Raw genomic sequence first — 26,888 nt, forward strand, 5'->3', positions numbered from 1 at the left:
ATTTTAGAGCATGAAAAAAATGATGAAGAGGCTGACAGAACGCTACCTTTTATCCTCAAACTTAGGTATCCTCATGAAGTGGGAAGTGATTTTGGAGTCTCTCTTTACACCCTGTTTTGCACCTTTGCATTCTGATGATGGAGCAGGAGAGATCCCAGGTGACTTTGCATGCAGACCATCCTCTTTAACAGAATTATCTACTTCCTCAAAGCTTTCACAGCCCTTAGCAGAAAAACGAGACTTTCTTGACTCCAGTTCAGCATCCCCATATTGAATTCTAAAAGATTTGTTCATGGATTTTGACATACTAATCTCCTCTCGCTCATCAAGAAACGGACTTGTTTCTTCATCAGCCTCTGACCCATGACAGCTATTTTTAGAATTATCCACATCCATTGGTGACTCCGGTTCACTTTCTTTCTCAAAAGCAGGTGAATCCCCTGAACTGCTCTGACACTTGTTCAGTTTCCCAGGACCTCCAACATCAGATACACAAGCATCGCAACCAGCATCTGAAAGTGGACTTTCTGGAACTACATCCCCTTCTTCTTGTTCAACCGTTAAACAGACAGAATTGCAACTCTTCAGCTTCTGTGAATTGCATGAAGCCACTTGTCCATCTGTCTCAGTGTCTTTTGGAGAAAGTTTTGTATTTCCCATTTTCAAAGACCGGCCTGCTGATAATTTCCTCTGAGTCCAATTGTCACTGCTTTCTTCACAGCCTCGCTGAGCCTGCTTGCCAGGTTTGTGCATCTGATCGATGTTGGCATTTTTAAAGAGGTCTCCAGACTGCGTCCCTTTCGCAGGCTCTGTGTCTAAGACTGGATCTTTGTCCTCAGCCTCCCAGTTATACATGCTGCCTGTCTGAGGCAAATTTACATGCTTTGCACCAACTTCTGCAGATATTTTTGAATAATTTTGCTGACAAATATTCTCTAGCTTTTTCACATCATGCTCACAAAAGTTCTCTTTTTTAATGGAAGTCATCTTGGGATTTGCTTCAGTATTGTTATTAGTTTTGCTGTGCAAGCTGTGGAAGAGAAGTATAGGAATTTAATGTCTTGTCTCCAAATGAAGTTTCCATACATTTTTTTTTTAAAGGAATGATTATAAACATACAATAGAAACAACAAAATTTTACCCATTATACTTTGTAAGTGAGCACTACCAGGCTCAACAAGTTTTACTGCACTGGGTAAGGTAGCTCAGTAACAATCTATTTCCATTTAAAGGCTCCAAAGGATGATGAATCAGTTGCTTACCTTAGAAATCTATTCCAGCAGTTCATTATCCTTATTTTAACATCTAAACAGTATTGCGCTATTATTTAGTTTTTCTCTCCAGATGAAAAAAGTTACAAGTCATGATAAAGTCCTCCTTAACCTTCATTTTAATCAGTTAAATTCAGTGAGCAAGGCAACCAGTGATTTTGTAGCCATTCCCTCAGAGCTACAAATTCATCTTTTACAAGAGCAGGACACAGTAGTCCATAGTCTCAAAGACATCCTATTATTTCCTTACTTCTATGAGCAGCCCACAACTCTTAAAAAAACCCAACACAATACAAAAGCATAAAATGTATTTAGAACTGATAATAAAAATTAAAATACACATTAAATCAATTATTATATATAATAAGGGGAAAATAACCCAATTTGTCCTGCTTTGTCTTACACAAAGAATGGAAAGAAATGTCTCCTAACAGTTACCCAGGGAAATTAAGCAAGTTTTGTATGAGCAGATGAAACTTTTCAAGACAACATCGGAAAGTCATTTCACACTTACATACTAATTTTTGTGTCAGTGTATTGATAAAGAAAAATATTTAGACACCATATGAATATTAAAAAAACCTGACTAGTCTTGGAGGATATATCACTCTGAACAATACCTTCTCCTGAACGTATTGTTACAACACTGTACAGAACCAATGCAAACTGAGCACACTAAACTCTGTATGTCTGGTCATTGCCCAGGTTTCCATCTACACAAAAAAGGAAAATACACAATTATCTCACAATCCTAAATTAGACAACTAAACATCTTAACAGATTCCTGAAGGCATTAATTCTCTCCATGAATGAGAACAGATCCTCTTCTAAAAAAGTACTCTGGATAAAGAGATGGCATTCACACCTTTACCACTACAGAACAAAAAGGAAAAAAAAAAAGGGGGGGGGAGGGGCTGCTTGGCACAACAGATGATAGCTCAGAACTTATTTGAAAACCAAAGGATTTTAGAGGGGTCTTTGTTATGATAATTTAACTCCACCTCTATGCATTTGTTCCTGCACTGAAAATTTTGATGAAGAAAAATGAAAATCATGTTACTGCTGCCATCTCAATAAACAACTGGTTAAATGTACTGACATCTGTTGCCAATTTAAGATGAGAAATCAAATCTAACACAGTGTTCAAATAAATTAAAACTGCGATGCAACATGCAGCAGATAGGCACATGAAGTGTTTACACGACTAACCTGCTGCTTAAAACTGACTAGGCTGTAATCTGTCAGCAAGGATAGAGGTGGGCATGTAAAAGCAATCCTCTAAACGGAATCTTAAAAAAAAAAATAAAATAATATTCATTCCCTCCTTAAGCATCTTCCTAACATCTTTGCTTTACTGCAACCTATGAGCCTGTAATTGAGCCCTATGTACTTCTGTATTAATCATTATCACAAGTTTTCCTAGCTGTTCTAGCACTGCTATAGATTTCAATTTCTATTTATTAACAAACATCAATGAAAAATAAACCAGAATATTTACAATTGCAACTGTAGAAAAATAATATCTGATATTCCTCTGCACCAGATGGTTTGACTCCTAAGAGTTTATTTTTAACTCTGCCTTGCAAACATTGCTCCTGACAGACTACATTAGCATAAAAAAAAAAATAAAAATCAAACTTTACCTGGTGCCATTCAGCAGCAAAACTTTTATAACATCTTTCACAAAATAATCTGAATGCACATTTGAGCACCTGTAAGTTCTGGTCCAAATTATATCCAGTTGCACATGCTTATACTACACAGTGCAATGAGACGAACCGAAACAGAATTTTGTCTGTAAATTAACAAAATTTTGAGTTGAATGCAGGACCATCAGCCAAAATCTGTAACTGTTATTGCTCTATGTTAAACAAAAATAAAAGCAGAGCTGTCGACTAAGGACATAGTCTGATATTACAGCAAACTCGAAGTAGTGGTTGGCTGCCACTGGAAGCAGCAGTTCCACTTTGCCTTCCCTTGCTGTAAGTTCCCATCTTTTTCTTTGCAGGAGCAGCAGTATTTATTCACCTGAACAGTGAGGTGCTTCAAGAAGCTAAGTCAGCAAAAAAAGTTTGGGTTTGGGGGTTAGAGGGGAGGGGTGAGGGACCAATTAGCTTTTCGTAGTGAAAATTATACTCAAGGGAATGTGCCAAGGTAAGGAAAGCAGCAGAAACGGGGTTGCCTTTTTCTCAGTAGCTACCCGTACTGGCAACCTGCGCATTGAGTTCCTCACAGGCCCACTGAAAGAACACAACTTTTGAAAAGGTATGCTGTACGTTTTACCTTTTGGACTCTGTTGTCTTGGGTCCTTTATTCTCCAACCAAGTGGTAATCGTCCGTTGTTTACAAACTGAAAAACCACAGTTCACTACATTACTACATGAAACATTATAAAACTGCAAAATGATTGCATATGAACAAGGTAACTTTCATTGGATGAAGATAAAAACACCTCAACTAAGTCCTCATTATCAACTCTACTACAGGGAGCATTGAGACACTAACACTATTAAAGCTATGTGTGATGCAATATTTAGTTTGTATCAGACAGCAGCTGTAGTTTCTGTAATAATCTTTACAAATGCCAGGCTTGGTCTGTGGTGGGTTTTTTTTCCATCCAACTTTTTTTTTTTTTAATACGATTTAAAACATACAGCAAATCTCTAGATTAAAAAAAAAAAAAAAAAGAAAGGCAACTTGAACTTTCCAGCTCTCATTAGCACCTTTAGTTACCATCACAGTGAGCCCTGAAAGGCTTCTGCTGAATTTTGGAATGAAAAGGCAACATGACATAACTTAAAACAAACAAACAAAAAACTAACTAGGCATCTTGGAAGACCCAGCCAAGAACCTTATTCATATGTAACATACTGTGAAACATGAGGCTTAATATAAACATTGTACACCTTAGAAGTGACAAGTGCTGAGAAAAGGACTTTTTCTTTTCCCTTCCATACATGAACAATTTGTAAAGCCTATCAATACTCACTCCCCTAAACAGCAACTAAATGTGAAGGACCTTTTTTTTGGATTTACTGCCAAGGACACAGCTCCAGTGAATGTGATGTTGCAGTTCAGACAAGCTTTCAATAGAACAGCAGCACATGAACTAATTATGTAGAGACTTGGGGGCAAATAAGGAGAAAAACCTCAAAGCAGTTATTTCACAACTGGAAAGTCATCTTCATTAGTATAAGAAGGGGTTTTCAGTTTTTTTTGTTGTTGTTATTTAAAGATAATTCTGAAAAATTGGCAACTAGCTTCAGTTCCTTTTCTTCTACCTGTCACTGCTGACTGTGCGAGGTATTTATTCACTGCTTTCAACTGGGTAAGTAAAATTTGTAGTTCCCCAATTGCAACAGTGGTTTTGCAGAACTTAAAAACCAATACAGCAGATCTGGCTATTCTGATTAATAGTCATTATGGAAAGACTCAGCATTTTACTGCAAATGGAGGTTGTGTAGCATAGGAAGCTTAAGCCATAGGTAACTTAAGAGACATTGTTTCATAAACGCTTTTTCTAACATTTGAGGCCTTGAACACTTTCACAGCTGGTTATCAAATATCCTCATCAAAAGTACAGAATTTCTAGAATGAAAAAGTAATCTCCAGAAAATGTTTAAATCATTTTAAGTTCTTCTGAAACTGCCCAAACAATAGTGCAAAATTGCCACCATGTGACTAGGTCACCAGGGAGTATGTAGATTATGAGCACAAGGACACCTGTGCCATACTCAGCCATTCAATTTTTCAACAAACGGTCAGCTTCACCCAACTCAGGCAAAAATAACAGCTTGATGGATTTTATGAGCTGAAAGATTTTTATTTCTAAAGATTCACTAAAACTTAAGTATATTAGTCATTCCATTTACCAAATTTAACTTTCTGTTTGAAGCGCTAACCTAAATTGCCTACAGGAAAGGGGAAAGAAGTAGCCAGAAAAAAACCTGAAAAGACATGTTTAAACATGGGACAAATAAACCTCTTCAAAGGCAGCTGACTACCTCCTGAGGTATAAACTTGCATTGAGGAAGGAGTACTTATTCATTAGCACAATAAGTAGGGATGATAGGAGCAGCATCAGAACAGAACAAAATGGCTTTGGTCTGAACTTTCACATCTGAATAGCCATTCAAGCCCTATAACCAACATAACACAATCCATTTTTCTTTAATACTACTAACATCTCTTTTTGCTACAGATAAGGTAATAAAAGCATAAGAGGCAATAAAAAGACAACGTATGCTTACATTCAGTGTAAACAATAAAACCAGACTTTCGCGTAAATTTTTTTAAAGTGGTGTCTCAATTTCTGTTCAAGATTCCCCAAATCATTCCCATAAACAAATGATTCCTCAGAATCTACCACTGAGGAAAACAACCTAATTTTTAGAAGATTCTTATTCATCACTCTGTAGGAGTGCATACGTATAAATTCAAACTATTATCTACTCTAAGTTGCCTCTTAACTACTGCTTACTGAGGTTTAATTCATCAACTGAAGACCACAGCAAATCTGTTTGGGGTTTGGTTGTTTGGGGTTTTTTTCTCTATTCTGGAAACAGGTACTTTATTGTGCATTAAAATTTTATTTTGAGAGCATTAGCTCCAAATAAAAATAATGTAGGGAAGCCACGTGGGCGCCTTTTCCACGCAGCTGTGTTGCGCAGCAGGAGGGGCACCCCAGAGGACCAGCAGTGCCCCAGGCCTGCAGTCACATGCCCATGTGGGTTCCTGTCATTACCCTCTGCTCTCCCTGCTGCGATAGCCTGGCACAACACCCTGCCGAGGGCCCTTTCCCCTACAGCTAGTCTTCATCCTCGCACACGGGACACACGCTACCTTTGGCGGCTCGCCCCTCACTCGGGGGGTTGCACTGTTACCCAAAAGTTTGTAGAGAAGCAGGCACAGAGCCAGGATAACGACCCCGTACCCAAAACCATCCCCAAAGGGAAGCAACGCGCACTGCCCACACCACCGGGCTCGGGCACACGGGGCACGCTGGCTCGGAGTAGCCAAGTTAGAGACGATTCAAGCCCGACACGGCAGGCCAGCTCCGGGGAGGCGACGCGCACCGGCAGAAGCTGCCCTTCGCCTTTTAACGCTGCCCTCCCTGCAGTGTACCGCGCCGACGGGAGCACAGCGAAGCAATAAGCTGCAGGGAGGGACCCCCCAGCTCGACCGAGCCCCGGGCCGCCTCCTCCCACCAAGCCCCAGGCGCGGCGTCGGCGGGACGGGGCAGTGGGGGCCGCCGAGCAGCGCTCCGGCCCGGTTTGGGCAAGTTCAGCACCGCCCAGGCTTCGCGGGAAGAGCTGGCCCGTCCCCCGGCACCCTAAAATCGCCCAAGCCCACGAAGAGAGGGGGGAACGGGGGTGGGGAGGACGGACCCCCAGCGAGCCCCCTTCCGCGCCCAGCCCCGCCGCTCGCCTGGCCGCTCCCCCTGCCACGGGGAGGCCGGTACAAACCTTTGTTCCCCACGGCGGTGGCGGCGGGGCTGCCCCTGTCGGAACTGCTGCCCCCGGGCCCCTCCTGGCGGGGACCGAGCGGCGGCGGCCACTCTCCCTGGGAGCCGCCGCCGGGGCTGGGGGTGCTCGGCCGGGCTCTCTTCCGAGGGGGGTCCCGCCCGCAGCCCGCACTCATCCTCGGCGGGCCCTCCTCCGCCCGCCCAGCCCGCCTCAGCCGCGCGGGCCCGCCAGCGGCCGCCGGGGCCAGGCGGCAGCCGCCCCCCAGGGACGGCGCGACGATGCGGCGGCGGCGGCTCTACCCCTCCGCATCCTCCGGCCCGCAGCGCCGGGCTCGTCTCGCCGGCCGCCCCCTCGGCGGGAGGCGCGGAAGGAGCGGCGAGGCCGGAGCCGAGCCGCGTCCAGCGAAGGGGGCCAGGGGCTGCCGCTACCGCCGCTCGCAGCAAAATGGCTCCCCGCCCGCCTCGCCCCTCTCACCATGGCGACCGCGCTCCTCCCCCGCCAGCGGCTGCCGCGCGGGCCGGAAAGCAGCGCGGCGCGCTTTACGGCGGCGCGCGGCGGTCGTTGCTGCGGCGGGCGGCGGGCGCGGGGCCCGGCGGCGCCATGGAGGGCGGCGGCAACTCCAAGGGCACGGGCCTCGGCGGCCTCTTCGGCACCGGCGGGGTAGGGTACTCCCACGCCGACCTGGCCGGGGTGCCGCGTGAGTACCGGCGCGCAGGGGCGACCGGTGGGGCCCGGGTGGCGGGGCTGGGGGGGGAGGGGGAGGGCAGTATCCGCTTCCCGTCAGCGGGGCCGGGCGGCCCGTGCAGGCCCGGGGGTGGCGGGGCCGCTCTCGGAAATCAGCACGGCGCGATGCGGCCGAGGGCGGCCGCTGAGGGGCCGAGGGGCCCTGGCGGCAGTGGGCTGGGGCTCTGGCGGCCTCCGGGCCGGCAGGAAGGCGAGACACGGCACTGCCCCCGCCGGCGGTGGGAGCGGGGAGGCGGGCGGTGTTCGCAACGACCAGGCCCTCGGCCGTGACAGCGTGGTGCGACGGGCAGTGGTTAGAGACACGTCGCGTCCGTGCTATCCGTGCCGCTCCTGCCGCGCGTCCTGAAAACGTGGGGGGGGGGGGGGGGGGGGGGAGGGGGAGCGGGAGGGTCAGTCGGTGCCGTGTTTTAATCCGTTGTGCAATTTAACGGCGTAATTTTCACTGGTTCCGCGCACGAGGTCTGCCCCCTTTAATTTACTGGGTGTGAAATTGTTACTAGGGAAATTGATTTTAACGTATTCTGTTTTTACCTTTCAGTAACTGGAATGAGCCCTTTGTCTCCGTATTTAAACTTGGACCCCAGGTATCTAGTACAGGTGAGAAGGCGACTTGTTTTTATTGTGTTGAACTTGATTCCATTGTTTATGTGGTCATATGTGAAAACCTGAAAAATCCTGCAATGCTGTGTGGCATGTACTGAAGTCTTGAAGTGATGAACAGTTGAAATGAAAGATTTTTGACAGTATTGTACCTAATAAAAGCTTGCAGTGCCATGGCATCTAGGAGGAGAAAACCAGTTTTAATAGAGACGATAAGTGAGACACTTGTGTCAATATAAGCCCGCCAGTATTGAAAAGAGGAGGTCTCCTTCCGTACTCTGAAGCATACAGCCCCACACACCCTTGCACAAGTTCTGGCATTTGCCACACCCTCCTCTGAGCCTCTTCAGTCAGTAAGAGCAGCCAGAAGCTCTTTAGTCTTTTGAAGGATTAGTTTTCTGTACTGTGGTGAGGTCAATTGGTTTACAGAGGTGTTCAGCCAAACCGCAGACCAGATACAGGCTTTGTCATCGCGTGTACTGTCATCACAGCAGCAGCGAATTTCACACCACTTTCCTTATGTGCTTTCCCAGCTGAAAGGATGCCATCATGAAATAGAGCTTTCCGTTTTATTCTAGAGAATGATGTATCTATCATACTTACACAGCTTAATATTAGTTAACATAGCATGATGGCCCATAGGCCACCACAAGGAAAATAAAGTAATTTAAAATCCTATAATGCTTTCCTTTCTTAGCAATATTAACTCTAGATGAAAGGGTTTAAGTTAATCCAATAAGGATGCATGTCTTAATGATTTTATTTAGTTAATATTTTCTATATATTTATATATATGGCTTGTCTTATCTGAGAACCTTAAATTTTGCAGAAGTAGCACTGAAGGTCAACAGTGGTATTTGCTAATCTGTGTGCCTTTTGTTTCATGATATACTAGGTCACTACTTCTTTTGTAAGCTCTGAATGCAGTTCTGGGGACTGGTTTTTATATTTCTCTTTCTCCAGAAGCTGTTGTAGTAAAGATTACAATGTAACAGTTGGTAGAAAAGAGGAGATATGCCTCTGTTTGAAGTGGATTCACTAGCATGATTATATTGCCTGCTGTTGTTCAGTGGTCAAAAAAATGCTAAGTGATTATTTAGACCTCTTCTGAAAATATCTTCTGAAGTTGTCTTGTTTAGTTAGTACAGTACATCTGGGAACATGTTGGTGTTAAAAACGGTATAATAGATTTTTTTGGAACAAAGTATGTGTATACCAATAATTTTTTTAAAAAAATAAGCTTGCTTTAAAGGAAAAGAAGGTGTTGGCATTGGCATCATGAGTAACTTATAAACAGTTCTAAAAATACCTATTGATGTAATACTAGAGGCTACAGCTTGGGTTGTAACACTTCACTGCTCTTTATGTTTAACACTAGCAATTACATTGAAATAAAAGGAAATTCCATTTAAATGTGAGAATTTTTTTTACTTGAACATGTTGCCCCGGCAAGCTGTGGGGTCTCCATCCTTGGAGATGCACAAAACCCAGGTATAGCCCTGAGCAACCAGCACTGTCCGACCCAGCTGTGAGCAAGGGAAATTACACTAACCATTTTCTGCAGGTCCCTTGCAACCTTAACCATTCTGTCATTCGAAAAATTCAAGGAAAAAGACATAGCTAATATACAACTTAAATTATTAGTCTTTAAAATTGGTTGGTCTGTGAAGGTGTGTATGGAGGGGTGAGGGTCTCTTCTATTTAAAGAACATCCATTTGCTTTCAGAATGCAGAAAAAGTCAGCCTCGTTGTTGAGAATATTACATTTTGATCCTGGTCGTCCCATAATAGCGAATGGTGCAGTGGTATTCATGACTTTAAAACCCTCTTTCTCTCTTAGTCCATTAATGCAGGTGCAAAACAATGTGTTTTCTGCAATGCTTTCGATACCTTCAGCAGGTATGCATTATAAAATTGCATGCCAGCTTTTGTCAGAAATCTAGAGGGTGGGCTTCCTAGGTTGTTGTCTCTATAGAAACGTAGAGGTTACATACAGACAATGATTGCTTCATCTTGACTTCTAACTAGTGTAGGCACTGATTTTTTCCAAATACCTAGTTACAGGGAAGATAGAAACAATATTATAGGTTCAGTTTATTGATAAAGTATTCACAATTTTAGAAACTGTATATTTTTCTCTATTGCCATCCATGTTTAGTGCCAAATATGGACTAAGAACACCCCTTAGAATGCAATTATTTGAGCCTGAAGTTGTTGCAGTCATATATATCAATTAAATAGAGGGTGAATAATACTATGACTGGAAAGCACAGAAACATAAAAAGAGATCTTACTGCTTTAGCACCTTACCAACACGTGTGTGTCTTGTCAGTGTCTCATATTGAAAAAGTGCTTTGGCCTACCTTATCTCGACACATATGCTAGTTATCAGCCCATTTCTCTAGCTTTTTAGACCAATCTGATTTATGAGAACACAAGCTTGTCCCTGTGGGAGAAAGATGCACAAGTAAAAAACTACCAAGCACGCATATTTCATGCCTGATCATCACTAGTTTTGATACGTTCCTTATGTTTTTCATGTCTTCAAAGTAAGTCACTTATTTCCCTGTAAGGAAGTAATTCTTTTGGTACAAAGGCAGTTTTTCTTTAGTGTCAGCGTAGTGGGAAACCTTAACACGTTACTGCATCAGTATAGGTTGCTCATTGAGGAAACAGTGCTGTGTATTCAGACAGCAGGAAGGTTATTAGAGGGCAGTGAGTCTTGTATTGCTGGCTGCAAGATGTAATAAATAATTAAGTAAATAGTCATTTAAAAAACAAACAACAACCCACACAATATAAGTTTCTTGACTGCCTGATGTAGTTATAAAAAGGTAGGACAGCTGGGAGGAAAAAAAAAGCTCTCAATCAATTTACCTTTTTTAAGTCTTTTCCCATTCTTTCTAAAGTATACGTGTAGTCTATTCCATCTCTGTTCTAGGATAGACAACAGTTTTCCAGAAACAGTGGGTGTATGTGTCTTCTCTTTCATTCATTGCCTGGATTAAAGAAAAAAGGCAACATGGCCTACGCTTTAAAGCACGTACACTTGGAAAATGCAAAAGTGTTTGTTTTGTTTTGTTTTCCCTCAGGATACAGATGAGTTTATCTTGCCCACAGGAGCCAACAAAACTCGGGGCAGATTTGAGCTGGCCTTTTTTACCATTGGAGGATGTTGTATGACAGGTAGGTGGTTGTGGTTTTCACTTTTCACAGCTGCCCAGGTAACACCTATGTACTACAGTAATTGACAAGATTGTAAATGTCTTGTCCTGCAATCTAGTCTTACATAAACAGCTATTTGACTTCGTTCTATACACTGAAGTCTATTCTCAGTATGTGCTTCTAGTATTACTCTTTTTTTTCCTTTTGCTTCTTAAAAAGTAATAACTGATATTATTATGCTAACTAGGGGCAGCATTTGGTGCGCTGAATGGTTTGCGACTTGGCTTGAAGGAGACGCAGAATATGGTGTGGTCAAAACCTAGAAATGTACAGTAAGTGTTTAATCTCAAAAAAAAGTACACCTTAGTGACAGAATTGTTTCTTCCAGCTTGTACAAGGATGGATCTGAATATACTGCAAAAATAAGTGTATTTTTGTGTCTTTAGTGGAGACAAATGAGAGTCAGTGTTTGTCTGCATCAAGTTATGAAATGTTTTTAGTTATAAAGATGTTCAGTTCAAGCTTTTTTCTTTTTATTTAGTGACAATTGCTATGTCCTCTAACTTACCTTAAATATTTGAGAATAAATTACTACTTTGATATTTACTAGAAATCTACTTCAAAGTCAGAACAGTGGTTTTATATGTTGAAATATTCCCAGAAGCAGCAGTTTGCTTTGAGCTATTTTTTGCTGTCACTTATCTGAGAGCAAGTTCTCCCTTCCTTCCCAAACTTTTCAAAACCAGGAAGAGATGAAAATTCGGAAACTGGGCCTGCCTGGATTTCCATTAGGGATGACATTGGTGTGTGCTGCTCAGCAAGTGTTGCATGGTGGAAGTTGTTCTGGATTACAGCATCCATGAACACCCATGGCATTCCCATGTTTTCACCTTACCTGATAGGTTGAAAGAACGCAATAAAGATAGGAACACATTTTTTTCTGGCAGTATTCTTCTAGAATTATCGGTAGTTTCAACATAACTATAAGAAAACTTAAATGCCTGTGAAAGAGATGTAGGAAACTAGAGGAGTGAAATACTGGAGGAAACCATTTTCAATCCCACAATACTTTAGAAAAAAGGAATTTTAGAGGGGGGATTTAATATTTCCCAGTACAGTTTGTACTGGCTCTGCTCCTTTTTAAATTCTGTTTCTGTATTCTTCATCCCGTTCTTTACCACCTCTAGAGTTAGAACCAAAATAGTCCCCACTATAATTATGACTCTTCCGTAATGTTCTAGGTGAACAGAATTGTATGTTATATATTTGGAACAAGCTGGGTCAGACAAAAACATGTTAAGCACAAACTTTCACAGGTCGAGCCCAGCAGGTGGCAGTCACCGCACATGCTGCTGTTAGGCCTTGCCCTTCAAGGGAAAAGGCATGTTGAAGGTCATCACCTTGAAACAGTGTATTAAGTTCCATGTTTTCCTAATCAGATTCAGGGAAGAGACTTGCCTAGCTAGATTTGCTTCAAATTTATCGTTATTGTACTTAAATTTTGCTGTCATCAAGTATCTCACAGTACGTCATGGTTATTAAAATTATGAATTTTCTCATCGATTCGGAATTCACGTAATGTTAACAAAATGGGGGTGGGAGTTGTAATTAGGGGGGAGGTTGTCAATACCCTAGCCTTTAGGATTTTTTTCTCGTTTCAAAAATGAAGTTATCCATTATTGTTTAGTTCATTGTCCAACAATATTCGGTAATGCCTGTGTCTCCTAATGGAAATTATAAAAAAAGGAAAAGTAGTGGAAAATGAAATCAAATCAGAAGGAACATAATGTGTGACATTTTCATTGCTTTAAGTGATAGGCTAAGTTCCAGCAGTAGTCAGCTGTCCAGAGCAGTACTGTGCCTGTGATAGTGTTACACTGCTGGGAGATAAAGATCAGTCATTTCTTCTGGCTGCTGTTGTCACCATTCTGGAGACAGCTGATGCCAAAAAGAAGTGGCATTGTGCTTCCCTGAGAGTGTGCTAAAGATTTGCTTTCCCTCTTTAGTGCTAGTCTGGAAGCATACATACAGAAATACTGAGGGTACTTTACCTTTTGTTGGGTCCTAAATTTGACAAATGGAAGTGCAAAAGATTGCCTCTTTTCTTCCTGACTTGATTTGGTTCAGACTTGCTTTTAATACCCACGCCATTTGTTCAGGCATCACCATGCCGCCCAACACATGGTCCCTGTATTGCTCGCACCTTCTAGAAGAGCACTCTAGCTTTCTTGGAGGTCTTTTACCCAGTTAAGTCAGCGTAAGTGTATCAGTCATTCTCAGGATCTATGCGTAGTCACCACATAAGGAACATTTATCAACTAGGGTTAGAAAGTCATTTGAAGGGTAGAAGTTGGATTCCTGGTAAGGGGCAAATTTGACTTGAAAAGAGAGAAAGATTTTCTTTCTCTCTTTATGGGCACAAGTTAGAACACAGGAAGTTCCGTTCAAATACACGGAAACACTTCTTTACGGTGAGGGTGACAGAGCACTGGCACAGGCTGCCCAGGGAGGCTGTGGAGTCCCCTTCTCTGGAGATTTTCAAGACCCGCCTGGATGCAGTCCTGAGTAATGTGCTCTAGGTAATCCTGCTTTAGCAGGGGAGTTGGACTAGATGATCTCTAGAGGTCCCTTCCAACTCTGAAAATTCTGTGATTCTGTGATTTAGACTTGACAGGACTAAATATTTACCTTTGGTTTTGCCTGCATTACTGTTTGTGGTATGTGACAGAGGAGATTATGTATTACCAAGCTGTGGGCTTTTCGTTACTGTTTTGTTTTGAAGGGCTTTTGCTTCATTATTCCAGTTTTGTTAATCAAATGTATAGTGTAAACACATTACACTTACTATCATAAACACTGCCTCAATGTAAACACAGAGAGCTAAAGGTTTTAATACCTTTTTAACTCCTTTATAGAATTCTAAATATGGTGACAAGGCAAGGAGCGTTATGGGCTAACACTCTGGGATCTCTGGGTAAGTAAACTCGATATTTTGTAGGGAAAACAATTTAAAGATGTATCTGTTTGGTGGCAAAGTGTATTCTCTAGATTTTCATTATGAAATCCATCAGTAAAAACTGCATTTTTTTTTTTCTTTGGGAATGAGGGCATTTCAGTAGACACTGAAAAGGAAATTAGATGCTAAAATAGGATTTGAAGCATAAGTAGCCAAAAGCCTGTAATTAAACCCCAAATTTTTAGTAGATTACAAACAAGAACTCTACCTGTGGAATAACAGGAGCAACTGGAAATTATAGATAATGCTTACTTGTTAATAAATTCCTGTCAATCACAACTTTAGGCAAAAAATAAAATTGAATACTTCTGAAATAACTTTAATAACCTAAGAAGAGACTCGGTGGTCATGTAAGCAACTGCCTGATGTCTGTTTCCAGTTAAAGAGAACACAAAATATTTATCTGTAGAAGAATGTGATAATGACTACAAAGATTTATCCTTTTATGATGGTAGTTTAGCTAGAAAAATCACAGATGATACCACCCACTTTAAATCTAAATGTTGCTTATAACTAATATGGGTTAGAAAAAAGAAAAGAAAGTGATCAAAAGCCAGATATAGAAGAAAGAGACTACTGTGAACTGAGGTTTGGTGGGGGAGGGGGGCAGGAAATAAAATCACATCAGTTGCCTCAGAAAAAAAACTTCAGATGATTTCATAAAAGTCAGTGGAATAACTAATGCCCTAGAGGATACAAGCTCTCTGTCTTCTCCCCCCAAATTTTAAAAGACCAAAGGATGCTCGGTTACTTTGAAAGGAGAAAATCCAAAACTGATGAAATTATTTTTGAAGATTAACGATGGAACTCATTGCCCCACAAAGTGGTAATAGAAGAATTAGTAATATTTAAAACAGAGATCACATCATGTTGTAACCCAGTTTACATACATTTGAATTTTGAAAAATGCATTCAAGCATAGGCTTAGTTGGATTTATTACATTTCATTTCAGTCTTATTTCTAAAGAGTAGATTGATTAGCTTGCCATTTAACTCAAGACATCAGCTTTTGAGGCGTAACATAGAGGCCATGGATAGAGATGAGATTCTGAACTGCAGTAAGAACGGCAGTTTTCATGAGATGCATATTGCCTAGTGAATTTTCTGGTGGGATTTTTTTTTTGGTTTGCGTTTTCTTCTTTTTTTTATTTTCTATTCCAAATCTAATCAAAACATGTCTGAAAACTGATATGCAGGCACACTGCAGTTCAAGGTTCCAGGTTAAGTGACACATTAACAGGTTTTTTTCAGCTGTGTTTGAAGAAAGATTACTCAAGAAAATGTTTGTGCATTCCCGTAAAGAATTGTTGTTTCTTATAAAATATGGCCTCCCAAGTCACAGAGTTAAACAGAACTTGATATTTTGGGATTTTGTATAGCTCTGCTTTACCCTATCTACCAGAGAAGTTCCTTTCACGGAGCTGAAATATTTTTGCATCTTATTTCGCTTGTGCAGCATTTCTGTACCACAGAGATTCCTTTTGTCACTCCTGACAATTTTTGTCATTCTGTTCCTGAACAGAGGTAGCAACATCTGTGTTAAACTATTTTTTAAAATGTTAAATTCAGCTTTTCCTTCCCCTAATTATTAATACTATGTGCTGGTAAGACAACATAAAATACCATTGCCTATGCTGAATGGAGAAAGATGCTACTGTTCAACTCACCAACGATAATATGGTTGCTTATGAAGGATTAAGATGCTTTTTAGCAGAAGTAAAGATTTCAAATTCTTGGAGGACAAATTAAAGCGGGATGGTGTCTGTCACTTTTAAATGATGACATAGTCTACTGTTCTTTGTCAGCAAGAAATACATCATGAGGGGTGAGGATCGGGGTGCCTTCTCCCTTCATCAAAATGCAGAGATCATATATGCATCCATACTAAAACCCCATACATTCTTCTTTCTAATCCTTTCCAGGACGGTCCCCAAAGTTCTCCCAAAGCAAAAGGCTGTCCGGGGACAAAGTTTTCATATGCGGGTAGAGGTGGAGCAGCTGTAAACATCAAATCCCAAGCAGTCTAATAATAATTTTTAAGGGAAATGTAGCCCATTGTACTCCAGCCCCTGATAACATGATCTGAATGCTAACCTGCATTTCATCTTGGTCACATGTGGGCAACAGTTTTCTCTGGTACCTACAAAGTGTTGTTGCATTTAGTTTCATACCATCCACAGATGCAGTATAAAGGCTGACAGTACAAAGTTAAACCCTCAAAAGTTTTTTAAATAAATTTGAACTAGCAGAATGGGCTTAAAATTCATTCAGAGCTTTATATCACATATTTATTATGTCTTGACGCAGTACTAGATGTCATGAAGAATGCTACTTTATAACCAAACTATAGCTAGAGAAAGAAAAAGTATCCATAAAGTAGAAACAGGTCTGGAAAAAAAACACCAAAGGTGGGGTTTTGCAAAGGATTCTCCCCCTTTAAACAAACAAAATCTGTGTTTTGGAAGCATAGTCTAAATAGTTACACTGAGCCTGGATTCTAAGCCTTGTGTCTCAGAGAATGGGAATTTTCATCTTGAATTTTTTAATATGTTTCTTTCCCAGCTCTACTATACAGTGCATTCGGAGTCATCATTGAAAAAACACGAGGTGCAGAAGATGACCTGAACACCATAGCTGCTGGGACCTTGACAGGAATGCTATACAAAAGCACCGGTAGAGTAGCAAAATGTTTCTAGTTTTTTTTCTTCTGCTGCTTTATCCTAGTTATTAGAATTCTCATTACTTTCGCTAAATACTGTCCTGCTCTGAAAATTGGCAGTGTAAAAATGGTACAGTAGGAACTAAGACCTATTAGCTCAATATCCCCTAACCCACTCGTTGTTTTTCACACAGCTAAGACTACTTAAGGAAACTTGCACTTAAAAAAAATCCAGCTGAATTAAATTGGATTCCTTCCAACTTGCACAGCACTAACAATAATCAAGAGAGCCATATATAACATGTCTGTTACACATATGTACTGGCTAAACACTCAAATGTTTACTCAGATTTATAGTGAGATTGTATAAAATACATACACAGCTCATTCTTAGCCATGTTTTTCAGGTAGAGCAGGAATAAAACCAATAGTTTCTCAAGTCCATGAGTGGATGCAGGCAGATGGGAACTACCTTCCAAAGTGAAAGGGGGCTGGGGAGGGGAGGAATGCAGAGAACACAGCTTGACCACATCAAGATGAAACTTATTACAAGTGATTTGTGTGGTAGTATTTGGAGCTGCAAAAAATCTACACGCATAGAGAAACTGATACATTTATGAAGTTACTACTTAGCTGTTTGTGAAACTGTCGTCTTGTGGTAGGACTCTAGTCTTTGCATAGTGGTCAAAACCAACGTTATTTGAGAACAGCATGGAATTACGGTTAGTTTGCTGATGTGTACTGAATTGTTTGAAGAAGAGAGGGTCTGAGCTTCATCAGCAAAACACATATGCCAAGCTGAACAATTGGAGGGATCATCTTTTTTAGAGAACTACTGAGTACTGCAGATTGACATTATCACAGGAAAAAAAGTATAAGTTTTAAGTACCTCAGTAAAGTTTTGGCTGTATGATTCACCTGTATTTTACCGAGGAGATAATTTTATAATTAACCTATGTACTCTTACGTACCTAACTGAGCCTCAGCATCCTCGAAGTGTTCCTGAAGGCCAGCTTTATGTATGGGGCAAAACAGTTTGAGAAGTCTTGTTTTCCTGTTGGCCTACACTACTTGAAACCAAAAAATAATTGACTTGAGTAGCCTTCATAAATACTAGCTTGTGCACTTAACCTTGCAAGAGCACATAGCTCTCTTGTAATTAATTACTTATTTGGAATTTCATGAGCAATATGACAGATTACCAACAACAGCTGGGCAGGGTAGTAGTATAGAAGTCTAATGTTTTCTGTAGGAAGTTATTAAGGAGAACTGCCATCTTACACTCCAGCAGAAGCTTCCCCCTTACCTTTCAGAAGTATAGAGCTGGCATTATGTGTAGGGTTTTTTTGGCGCAGTGCAACCCTGGATAACTACTCCAGTCACAGGTACGGTCATCTGACACTACAAAAATTTTTCTTACCAGAGCACAGTGGGACTTTTGTTTTGTAACATAAGATCTACTGACCTAATGGTAGCACTGATAAAGGTAAATGTAGTCAATAAGTCTGTGTCCATTACGGTATTGTATTTCAAGTGTGTCATGCATATGAATTGTAATGCACAAAAACTCAAAAGAAATATATTTTTCACAATATGCAGGAAACTTGAGTGGCACAGTAGACCTTAGAGGTCAAGGATTAGGTCTGGAAGTGAAAAAGATGCTATTTGCATCTCTTTGAAGAATTTAATTCCAATCTTATTTTCCTTTTTTTTTTCTTTCATGCTCTGTCCCTCTTGCTGCTTCTCCCTTGCTTCCTCTCCTGCCACCTTATGCCAGAGTGCCCTTCCTAGTTCTGTATGGTAAAGCTTCCCTTTAAGTTATGCCTTTACCCAGCATCAATATATATTTACTAAAAAAACCTTGAATATTTAAGCCATACACAAATGATCAGTTCACATCTGTGAGGTATATCAAGTTTGTAATTGTTTCCTGTGTTACATGGAATGCAGTGTTGTGTTGGCATTAAAAAAGGAAAAATTGAAAGCAGTCAGGGACATTTCTGTTATAAATCCCCATATTTTAGTGTTGGCTGGAAACCCCCACCAATGCCATTTCAAATCAAGGTAGTGCTGTTCAAACACTCAGATTGCCCATTTCCATCATTTCTGTTTTGTAAAGAGATCAGGAACATATTTAAGAACAAACTGTGTAAAGTGTGGCAGGTTTTTTATTATGACATTTTGCTTCGTGTTTAAACATAGCACTGATGGAAGAATCACATCAGCAACCCTGCTGCACTGAAAAATATTCTTGTGTACATTACAAAGCCTAGATTGAATTTCTGAAACAAGTGATTAAGCTTTTGCTGAGGGGAATGAGTGCACAAGAAAAAAAATGGTGGGAAGACTTTTTGAAGGCTGAGATTTGTTTCCCAAACCGGTCCCAGTTTTCACAGTTTGACCTTGTAGAGGTGTTAATCATTACCTAAATGCCAGCAGTCAAACAAAAATGGCTTTCCAAAATACACACGTTCTAAAACCATTAGAGTGTGAGCAGTTTTGTGCAAGACTACTTAACACACAGCTTGTGTGTGAGAAGATAAAAGAGTGTTAAAAAGTCTGCAGGTGAGGACTGTGGAAGTTCAGCCCCCCTGTGTTCACTGGAAGTGGTGTTAGTCACTGAAAGTTCCCCATCACAAGTGACTAAAGCAGTGAAGTCCCCAAGACTTCTGGTGGTCCTCCTTGGAGTGAGTCTCATACTGTTAACTTGCCATTATAAATCAAGTGTTAGCTGGAATCCATCTCTGCATACTATATGGCCTAGGTTAACAGATTTGAGTTGAGTTTGAAAGTAAAACTGATTTGAGGAGCTTTGAAACATCATATGAGTTGCTGCCTTTGACCAAAGGGATCTCTAGATTTCACATTTATTTGAAATTAAATTTAATACCGAGATTACTGACTAGAGTTTAGCGCAAGTGTAGCACTGTGAGTGCAGTATTAAATTCTTACACTAGACTTGCAACTTTATGGACACCACATTTTGAGCTCACAACTTAAACTGAATGTTCTGGGTAGAAGTTGAGTGACAAAGAAAACCATTTGTGTTCCTTTGCCAGTGGTGTGTGTACTAGAAATGCTGTTGCAGCTTAGTCAATCCTGTTTGAGTTTTGCTAAAAGGGAGTCTGATATCCTAAGTCCATGAGGATGGCTTTTCCATTTAACAAGATATTATTCTCTATTCTTCAATTTCAAGCAAAGGTGGAAATTAAGATCTGTTATGTTTTTCTGAGAAATGTTACAAAGCACAAATACTAACACATCTTAAACCAAACAAATATTTAGCCCACTTACATGTGTTTTCAACCTCTTTTCTAAATCAAACATCTTTATTTTGCTTTCTCATAATTGTATTAGTCTCTGAAAGTAGCAAAAGTCAAAGAGATGATTGTCACTGTTACTCCCTCCCGCTATGAAAATGCACGTGGTTCCAGTCATCGTGTCACAAAGGTACAGCTGGCTGGGGATCGTACGCTCCTCCTCAAGCATGCAGTATTGATCGCTCAGGGAAAAGATACTGAGCTAGGTGGGACTTTGGTCTGACCCAGTGTGACAGCCAGTTATTTCTCATTGAAATTCCTGACAGAGACTTCAGTAAGCAAAGTTAAATAACCTTTACCTCTTCTCTGAGGGTTACACAGATTGCAGATGTTCTTTTTTAAAATTTTTTTTTTCCCTTTTGAGGTTAGGGAAAACAGGGACAAAAATAAAATAATGCTTTGGACAAACTAAATTATTTTGTTTACTGTACTTCTGTGCAGTAAGAACCCAGTACTAGACAGAGCATCTCATGCCTTTTGCATAATAGAAGTTACATAATTTGGTATAAAATGGTGTACATCTGAAAAGAAAGGAATTGCATGCTAGCGGTTGTCATTTTAAGATCTCAGAACGCAACCCTGAAAAGTCAATACATTATGAATTATTAAAGAAGAACTAAATGTTTTATTGCTAGCAGTAAAGTCTGACCAGAGGTAAAGATCAATTTTGTGACATTCAGTGGGTAGGAATTCAGGGCAGTTGTGTTAGCTAACTACTTCTTGAGCTATAAAAGCCTCTTCCCTTTGGGCTCAATCTGTGTTTTTCTTTGGGTCAGACTAGGTTTGTTTATTTTTCTTGTTTCTGTTTGGTGGGGACAGGGAAAGAGGAGCTTTTTGTAGACTGCTGCAGGTATGGCCCTGGGATATTTCATTTTTCTGCGTTATTTGGAGAAAAGCAAGTAAAGGATTTGCTTCTGAACTTTGAAGTTCAGCACTGTCAGGCGTTTTAGAGATTAAGAACCTCTGTTAAAACCTGCGTTTAACATAAGTCTATAGGACTATTAATCAAATGGTATTTAGTGAAAGGATTTTGTTTCGGGTCTAAAATAAGGAAGAGATAAGGGCAAAGTACAAGCAGGTGCTACAGGTAATAGCTTGTTGAGGCTTTTTTTTGTTACTTAAGGGCTAACGTCTAAGAATATGTGTGGCCACTGAGAACAGTGCTGCCTTCTGCCCAGCAGAAACGGTGAGCTAAGTTGTTGGTGCTGCAGGGATTTGAAGGATTCCTGCTGCCATTTACAATAGTTGAGGTAGTCTCCTGCCAATCAGGTGCTACTGCTTTCACTCAGTGAAAAGACAGGGAATTTTAATAATGTTTGCAAAGTAATTTTAACAGCTTTAATACTTCTAAACTTGTAAATTAAATTATAAAATCTTATTGTTTTTTCTAAATTAGCCTTCACACCACAGTAACTACCTGAAATGTTCCCTGTTTCAGGCTTTGTTGTTTCTGTATTTTAACCACAATACTGTCTTAGCTGCAGCAGTATGAAAGCAGAACATGCTTTTCTGGAGTGTATCTAGTTTCCAAAATGAAGTTTATCCATTTCCTCAGTAATTTCTGTACCCACAGACTTTGCCCACACTTACAAGATTTCATAAAATGACTACTGTGGAACAGCAGGAGGAAATTGTTCAAATTTTCTACTGACATAGGGCCACCTGCAGATGTTCAAACAAATGTCTGCCTGGTGGTTCAGAGGGTCTGGATAGCTACCACTGTGCTTAAATTTGGAGCAAAACTGAGGTTGCCTTGTACATTTGAAAAGTCAAGCCCTCTAAACTTTTTAAAAATATTCTTGTTCCTGGAAGCCCTGAAGGAAGAGAAACTGTTTGCATTCTGAATATATGAGAGAGTGAGAGACTGGAAGACAGAAAACTAATCACAACTATTAGACTTCTTTTTTTTGGCATAAATATCTGCATCTGGATTTTCAGTTAAGGTATTTCTGATGTTTCCTGTTGGATGGTTCTAGCTTTAAACATCCCAGGAGCTATCCCAGGATAGTGGAGTAACACATTCTGAAAATAGAGGCAGTAAGGTCCTAAATGGAAGATTTTACCTTCGTGTTTTGCAATACAGATAATGTCTTTACCTGCTATGTGAGTCAAATTCAGTGTTAGGAGTAGATCGTGCCATGAAGAAATGCAAAGCTGTGCTATTAGAATTCTGCGTGTCATTGCATAGCGTGCTCTGAAACCTATTTTAAATGTATAGGAGGAGGACAATACAGTGAAAGGGAGCAGCAGCTAAAGGGAAACAGAGAACTAAATTCTCATTTAGACAGCATCAGGTGTATCTTTAGAAAACCATAGCAGCTTCTCAGCTGTTGTGCAAGTTGCCTGATCTCAAAATACCTGCTTTCAGAAATGTCTATCAGCTGGAACTTTAAGTTATCGTACTCAGACATGCAAGATTAGAGGCTTGCAATCATGTTTCCAGCAGGGTTTGTCGAGGCAGACTTGGTATCAGAGGCTCACAGAGGGTGATTGCAGAGGAGGGGTGGGAATGTGTTCTATCATGCAAACACAGCTGGGATGGGAGTGGAGCATTTAATTTTTTTTTTAACAAGGTAATCTTCTCAGAGGGCTTAACATTTCCTGCCCAGCAACTAGGCTGCATTCTACAGTGCATTACTGTTTGAAGTCTGCCACAGGCCTGGAGGTATTTACTCAAATGCAAATCCAACCAGTTAGGGAACAGAAAGCTTTTCCTTTCCCTTTTTTTGTAATTACTGTGGCTAGTTCAGAAACCAGGTGCAACTGCTACAAAACAAATTACTGGGAAAATTTTGTAGCAGAGGCACAAGGAACCTGGTACAGTTCTTGCATGTTTTCTTCTGGGATTTTTTTCTAACTCACTCACTAATGCACCTATAGCAACTGTACAAGTTTCGTTCCTGTTCGTGAAACAGACTTCCACTGAAACATCTTCAAAGTCCTTAATTTGTCTGCAAGACCTACAGACTGCTTTAGGCCCAATGGTTGACACTTTCTTTGCAAGTGGATTCAGAGCTGCCATCCTCACCTGGCTGATGTTTTCTGTGTTAGGAGCAGTACATCTTAGCAGCACTGTGTCCAAGCCTGCAGAGACGCTAGAAAGTGGTCCAGCTATCCAAATTGAGGAAGATAGCTTTCTTGTACAGTCCTTCACTGAACTTCACAAACTTCCTGAATCTGGAACCAGGCTTGATCAGCTTTCAACCTACCTTTCTTCCATAGGAATAATAGGATTTAACGGGAAAGGGAGAGGAATTGAACCCAGGGGCCGAGGGAAGAGCCTGCAGGAATAGTCATAGCTCTGTACTACATTACATTCTATGAGGATGTTCCACATTTCATGCATTTCTCTGTACACTAGAATGGTTAGGAGCCCTCTTTAAGGGCTTTTTCTATAAGCAATGACTTCTTAATATGAACAGCAGAAAATCAGGCCCTAATGTTTTATTCATTTTTCCCAGAAGTAATGAGAAGTTAGCATTTTTACAGACTATCTCAAATATTTGTTTTGTACAAAGTGTCCTTTAAATTTCACCTGGGGCTTGCTTGCACATGGTTAGTTCTGTGTACCCAGCTTCAAACCTTTCATGTGAAAAGCTTTTTGTGCTAAAAAACTGAGGATGAGTTATCAAAAATAGAATTCTACATTCGTGTTGTGTTCCTAAATCCTGATTTAGGCATGTAGGTGCATAAACAGTATGACTTTCCGTAGAGCTGTTGAGTTCTCAACAGGGCAGTGAACTAAGACTTATATCCCAAAACCCCCTCGACTCCTCACAGCCAGTCTGGCAATGAAATTTCTAGAAACTATGGCTAGGCATGATCTCTAGTACAAAGTCCAACTTGTGCTATCACTTCTGCAGCTTCTTGGTTTCGCTACGTGCCTAGGTGATGTGAGTAGGTTTAATAACACCAATGAAATCCATTTAATCTTGCGGCACAGGTAATGCAGCCTCAGTCTAGCTGGCACCAACAGCTTCTTGCCCCACTACAAGCCTAAATGCAATTCTGTGGGACAACTTTATGACCCATAACGGAGAAAAAAAAAAAAAAAAAAAGAAATCACTGATTACCAAGATGCATTACAAGTTGAGGAACCAGAGTTCCACTATCAGTTTTATCAACAAAGCGGGCAGGTTTTATCTAGCTGTAGGCTGAAGCTGGCCTTGTTCTATATACTGTACATATTATCTAACTTGCTTCAGCTGGGATTGATAAACATTGCAGAATCAAACTCAGTGAAGTTTTCCTAGTGTTGAGGGTCATACTCTCAGGTGTTCCTGTGCATTTATAGTGCATTCTGGGAGCTTCACTAAGGTAGTTTCTCCGATTGAGAAATAGAAAAATTCTGCTGTTCAGTAAAAGCAACAGAAGTCCCTACTTTTGGCCCTGTATGCCATAACCCTCGCTTGGGTGGATTGGAGTTGTAATGCCATCTGACTCCTAGCTATAGCCAGGTGCAGTAGCGCTAACGTAGTTTGAGAGGAAGTCACATCAGCAGAATTAGTGTCAGGATCAGGAATTACCTTTCTTGTGCCTGGCAGCAGGTTTGAGGGGAGGAGAGAGTTAGCACAGGTACCCTTTCTGGGAAGTTACTAAAAAAGAAAAACTGTGTTTCATTGAGATGCCTCTGGATTTGAACAGCATCTTGGAGGTTGCTGTAGCTGACCATTTCCTCAGATGTAGCTTTAATGGGTTTTAATCTGTTTCTCTTTTTCAGGTGGAGTGCGTGGGATAGCACGAGGTGGTATTGCCGGTCTGACGCTTACTGGCCTGTACGCTCTCTATAACAACTGGGAGCACATGAAGGGCTCCATAGCCCGGCAGTCCCTCTGAGCAGGGCAGCCAGCGCTGGACGGAGGACACGCTTGCATAGTCACCAATCAAATCAGTTGCGAGAGCTGTCTGGTGCCCTTTCCTATTTTATTTACAATTAGCCTGAAACTGAAGGAAGCCATGCTGGGAGGAACCTTTTGCCACCATATAACTGGACTGGCCCTTTCCTTCCTGCCAGCCAGTCGCTGGAGAGGCAGCAATATTTGTTGGACCCGCAAGTGAGCAGAATGGCCACCAAGATAGAGTCTCCCTGACACGCTCACCAACTAGCCCTGGGCCAGAGCTACGAGGCATGCTCAAGTCCCATAGCTGTACCTGCTGCGCTACCAGGTTTGTTCGGTTGCGTGTACTACAACGATAGCGCTGCGTAATAAAGTCTGTGTCCATAGAGCTATTCACTGCAGTTGTTCAACGTGCATCACCCAGCCAGCCAGTGCCTGGAGCCAGTGGGAGCCTCAAGTAGCTGCTGGCACTGGGCAAGGCTTGTTATTCTGGTAGCACAGGGTAAGCTGTAAAGAGGGACATCATCATTAATAAAAAGGGTGGTATTACACAATACCGTTTCTATGCTTTGCTGTTCCTACCGCTGATAAGGCAAAAGTATGCCGCATCCAGTGACTCTTATTTACAGTTTTGTTTTGAAGGACTGAGGTGATAAAGTCCCAGGGGAGTTAGTGGGTGAGGGGAAATGAACTAACAAGGCTAATGTCTGCTGATGTGAGGTGATTGCGAGGCATACCAGGGGCTGGCTCCGCTCCCTTATTTGCTCTAATAAATAAGGAACTGGTTGTTTCTGGGTGAGGTACAGTTGCTGATGCAGAACAGCTGCCATTGGATCATCAAAACACTGGAGTGCTCCAGGATCTCAGAATTTGTATAGCCAACAGTTAGAAACTGAGAAGTATAAATACTCCTCTCATTGCCTATTACAGGATTTTTAATTAGTGACAAGCTTGCCTCACCCCCAGTAATGTTTGTAGGTTATTGGCAGAATGAAGAGATACGATGAACCTGTGCCTTCTTCAGTGTTAAAATTAAACCATGTACCAAGTATTGTTTGCACATAAATTAAACAGCAAGTTGTGAATTAGTTCAGTAATTAGAGTTACTGTATAACAGCTCATTCCTTCAGCTCTTAAATAATTAAACAGGTCTGAGACAGTGTGAAGGCAGGGTAAGGAAAAAACAGGAAACTTACTTCTCAGTAAACAACTTAATGCAAAACAAGAGTTTACTTTTCATTCTCCCTGCTGAAACAGCTCAATAACTACATTGCACCCAACAAAAAATAAAGACAACAACAAAAAAAAAGCAGTAAAGGGAAGGGGGGAGCTCTTACCTTCCTCTGAGAAGAAACACAGCTTTACTAAGAAGCCTCTTTAGGGGGAGGTGACTGCTGAGACTAGCATTTTATAGAGCAAGTGCTGCAGCTAACGAGCCTTCACAGTTGAACTCAATTAGCTGTGCTTGGATACTAAGTCACAGCAGATGCTTTATTCTAGCATTTAACTAGATGTAGCACAAAGGAAAGAAACCAGGCCTTTTCTCACCCAATTTGTAAATGCGGTTTCTGGTTAAGCCTTATGTTTCACTGTCTTTTGGTGGGCTGTGTGTAACTGTTGTGGTGTTGGAGCTGGACCTTCTAGCGTGCATTTTTCAAGGGCTGTACCGCCAAATAAACTGTCCCCTACTCGCAGGCTGTAGAAAGGTGACATAGGCACTGGCTGTGCAGCGCTGCCACATGGAATATCAGGAAAACGCGTGCGCTTTCTTCCCGAGCTGCCTTTTCTCTCCACAGTGGCATCGGTGAGT

At 41.2% G+C, this 26,888-nt stretch overlaps 2 protein-coding genes across 3 annotated transcripts in view; one reads left to right on the forward strand and one right to left on the reverse strand.

Moving 5' to 3' along the window:
• The window catches only part of PARG (poly(ADP-ribose) glycohydrolase), a gene marked incomplete at its 5' end in the record, with an annotated part of 70,399 nt that extends 63,488 nt beyond the window's left edge, over nucleotides 1-6,911 (reverse strand). The window contains 3 exons of the mRNA XM_082486365.1: nucleotides 47-1,030; nucleotides 3,555-3,621; nucleotides 6,737-6,911. Coding sequence (XP_082342491.1) covers nucleotides 47-1,030; nucleotides 3,555-3,621; nucleotides 6,737-6,911 — 1,226 coding nt within the window. The remainder of the gene's footprint in view (nucleotides 1-46; nucleotides 1,031-3,554; nucleotides 3,622-6,736) is intronic.
• A 363-nt stretch (nucleotides 6,912-7,274) lies between these two features.
• On the forward strand, nucleotides 7,275-25,632 carry TIMM23B (translocase of inner mitochondrial membrane 23 homolog B). Of its 2 annotated transcripts, none has more exons than XM_082486366.1 (7): nucleotides 7,275-7,433; nucleotides 8,019-8,077; nucleotides 11,173-11,266; nucleotides 11,493-11,577; nucleotides 14,161-14,219; nucleotides 16,824-16,934; nucleotides 24,961-25,632. In XM_082486366.1, exons 1-7 carry the CDS (start codon nucleotides 7,337-7,339, stop codon nucleotides 25,074-25,076), a joined length of 621 nt encoding a protein of 206 aa, XP_082342492.1. In that variant the 5' UTR covers nucleotides 7,275-7,336; the 3' UTR covers nucleotides 25,077-25,632. The 2 variants fall into 2 exon arrangements, with proteins under 2 accessions (XP_082342492.1, XP_082342493.1); XM_082486367.1 differs by having other exon boundaries at nucleotides 7,315-7,396.
• The last annotated feature ends 1,256 nt before the right edge of the window (nucleotides 25,633-26,888 follow it).

This window comes from Vanellus vanellus, assembly GCF_965231255.1.
Source record: "Vanellus vanellus genome assembly, chromosome: 7".
NCBI lineage: Eukaryota > Metazoa > Chordata > Aves > Charadriiformes > Charadriidae > Vanellus > Vanellus vanellus.

Excerpts from the sequence above, each read along its gene's own strand:
- TIMM23B (XM_082486366.1), top strand. The coding sequence starts at position 7,337 with ATGGAGGGCGGCGGCAACTCCAAGGGCACGGGCCTCGGCGGCCTCTTC. Across the intron at positions 7,434-8,018 it reads CGACCTGGCCGGGGTGCCGC|TAACTGGAATGAGCCCTTTG; the intron begins GTGAGTACCGGC and ends TTTACCTTTCAG. Across the intron at positions 11,267-11,492 it reads TGGAGGATGTTGTATGACAG|GGGCAGCATTTGGTGCGCTG; the intron begins GTAGGTGGTTGT and ends TATGCTAACTAG.